At 55.8% G+C, this 2570-nt stretch overlaps 1 protein-coding gene across 5 annotated transcripts in view; it reads right to left on the reverse strand.

Annotated features, from left to right (window-relative positions):
- The window catches only part of DGCR2 (DiGeorge syndrome critical region gene 2), a 53977-nt gene that overhangs the window by 22262 nt on the left and 29145 nt on the right, over window positions 1-2570 (reverse strand). For all 5 annotated transcript variants that reach the window (XM_045289632.1, XM_004716317.2, XM_045289630.1 and 2 more), the window contains one exon: window positions 752-877. In XM_045289632.1, coding sequence (XP_045145567.1) covers window positions 752-877 — 126 coding nt within the window. The remainder of the gene's footprint in view (window positions 1-751; window positions 878-2570) is intronic.

Here is a 2570-nt window from a genome sequence, read left to right on the forward strand (position 1 = left end):
GGGGGGGGGCTGCTCATCTCCTTGGTCCAGGTGAGACCCACATTGGCTAGGGAGGAGTATCACCTCACCTCAGGATGAAGCCAGAAGAAACCATCTGGGGAAGGGTTTTGGGAGGCTAGAGGCAACTGGAAGCCAAGATGCCAGGGACTGCCATGTTTCCTTTGAAGTCCTGTGAGCTAATGACAAACACAGGAGTACCCACGCCAGGTTCACCAGCTCCAGCAGGGGCAGGGGTGTAGCTGCAGCACTAGGAGGGGACAAGCTGGCTGTAGGCATACTGCTGTGTCTGTGTCAAGAGCCAGGACATTGAGGCCAGGGGGTGGTGGGGTGGTGGTGGTAATGTGGGGTCTGGGCCCCCCACCTAGTAGACTGCTGAGGAGAATGTGGGCACCGCCTTTGCTCCAAGCCTCAGGGTCCCAACCTCTGATCTGATGGACCCAGGGCCATTTGCTAAAGGAGCCACTTTGCCCTTCTCGGAGCTGACTGTACTAGGAAGGCACAGCTGACTGCGATCGAAAGGCCAGCACCACCTGGTCCTGAAGAGCCAAGGTCCCCAGCACCCAGAAGCCGCACTCCAGAGCCTCGTCGCCCTACCTGCGCCCTCCTTCAGCGAGGACAGACAGCAGTGTGCAGAGAAGAGAAGGGCTGTTTCAGAGACTAGAGCTACGTTCCCAAACTTGCTGGCCTGAGGAGCGTCAGGGCCAAGTGGGGCCCCGGGGCGTTGGATGAGGTGGGCAGGTCTGCAACTTACTGCTGAAGCGGACGGGCTGCGCCACATTCACCGAGTGGACGTGTGTGGGGTCGCCTCCGCGGGGCCGCCCCTGCCGCGGGTCCACAGCCTCTTTCCCATGGTAAGGACGAGTTTCTCCGGTCACTTCTGGAAACAAGAGGAGAGCCCACCATGAGCACCGTCCCTTGGCAATGAGTGAGGCTGGTGCCCCAGCGATGAGGCCCAACCCGACACAAGACCATGTATGCCCAGCGTCTTCGGAGCACTGCCAGCCACTGCCACGCCTGCCACATGGGTCACAAAGTGACTAAAATGAAGCCGTTTGGTCCCACTCAGAGTGTGACACGTGAGCTCGAAGCAGAGAGGCAGCCATCCCTGTGTAACACCCTCAGCAGTAATCCCCAGAGGCAGGAGGCAGCCCACAGGGGGGTGGGGTGTGTGTGCCGGTGCGTGGCAGCTGGCCTTGGGGTCCTTTCCAGAGCCTGGTCACCCTCCCAGCTAGCCCGAGAGGGGGCCCTGCTAAGTCTGACGACCCTGTGTCAATTATCCCTGTGGCCAGAACAATTTGTCGACTGTGGGTCTGTCCTGCTGCCCGGAGGCGAGGTGGGCTCATGGCATGCCTTAGGGAGGGTGAAGAGGAAGCTGGAACACTGGATGGGCAACAAGTCTGCCGCTGAGAGGACTTCCAGGCCAGGCTTCCTGTCAGTGGGCCCACTCTCCTCTCCTCCCAGCCTCAGGAGGAGGAGCCTGGCAGAGCCCACCCCGGCCACAGGGCAGAGGGGTGCCCAGCACCCCTCGTCCCCACACCAGAGCTCACCTCAGGCCCGCTCAGCAGAAGCATCTCTGCTGTCTGGCTGGGTGTGTGTCATGGCCTCTGACACCGGTTTCATAAGCAGTAGGCTCTGTTTGGCTTTTCCTTCATTGTAAGAGTCACCAATATTCCACACACAACATTGGGGGACATACAGAATCTTGCGAAGGAAAAAGGACACGGTCTTCTAGCCTCCTTTTCCCTCTCACAAAGCCGTAAGTATATTGGCATCCTGTTCAACACTTGATTTTAACTGGTGAGAGTCCATCTCATACTTTGAGCATGTCGCCAGGAGGGACCAGTAACTGGAGGACATCATGCTTAGCAGACCATTAAAGGGGGGGGCGGGCACAAGACAAGAGGGACTGGCACAGTGGCTGCAGCAGCAGGCTTAACTTACCACCTGTGAGGATGGCATCACTCAACCAGTGCTGTGTGGTGTTGTAAATAGTAAATAGGGGGCTGCAGTGGAGCAGGCTCAGTGACTCCTGAATCATTAGAATTTGATGTTGATCTATGAGCCTACATTTACAGGTTTAGTATTAAGGTAGCAGAAGGACATTGGGCCTCCACTCAAGTACTCCCTTACGCAAGAATACCTTCTAGTAAATTGGCATTCTATGATGCTCACCTTCCCTACACAACCGCTGAAGACAAAGCGGGCGAATAAGCAAATGTGGTGAAGAAAGCTGATGGTGCCCGGCTATCAAAAGATATAGCTTCGACTCATTCTCATTCCCTGACTCACTCTCTCACTCACTCACTGACTCACTCACTCTCATTCACTGACTCACTGACTCTCTCACTCTCACTCACTGACTCATTCACTCACTCACTCTCATTCACTGACTCACTCACTCACTCACTCATTCACTGACTCACTCTCTCACTGACTCTCATTCACTGACTCTCTCACTCTCACTCACTGACTCATTCCCTCACTTCCTCACTCTCACTCACTGACTCATTCACTCATTCACTCTCTCTCTCTCTCTAATTCTCTCACTCTCACTCGCTCTCATTCACTGA

Source organism: Echinops telfairi, unplaced genomic scaffold (assembly GCF_000313985.2).
Source record: "Echinops telfairi isolate 266 unplaced genomic scaffold, ASM31398v2 ScPeMD7_29;HRSCAF=101, whole genome shotgun sequence".
Lineage (NCBI taxonomy): Eukaryota > Metazoa > Chordata > Mammalia > Afrosoricida > Tenrecidae > Echinops > Echinops telfairi.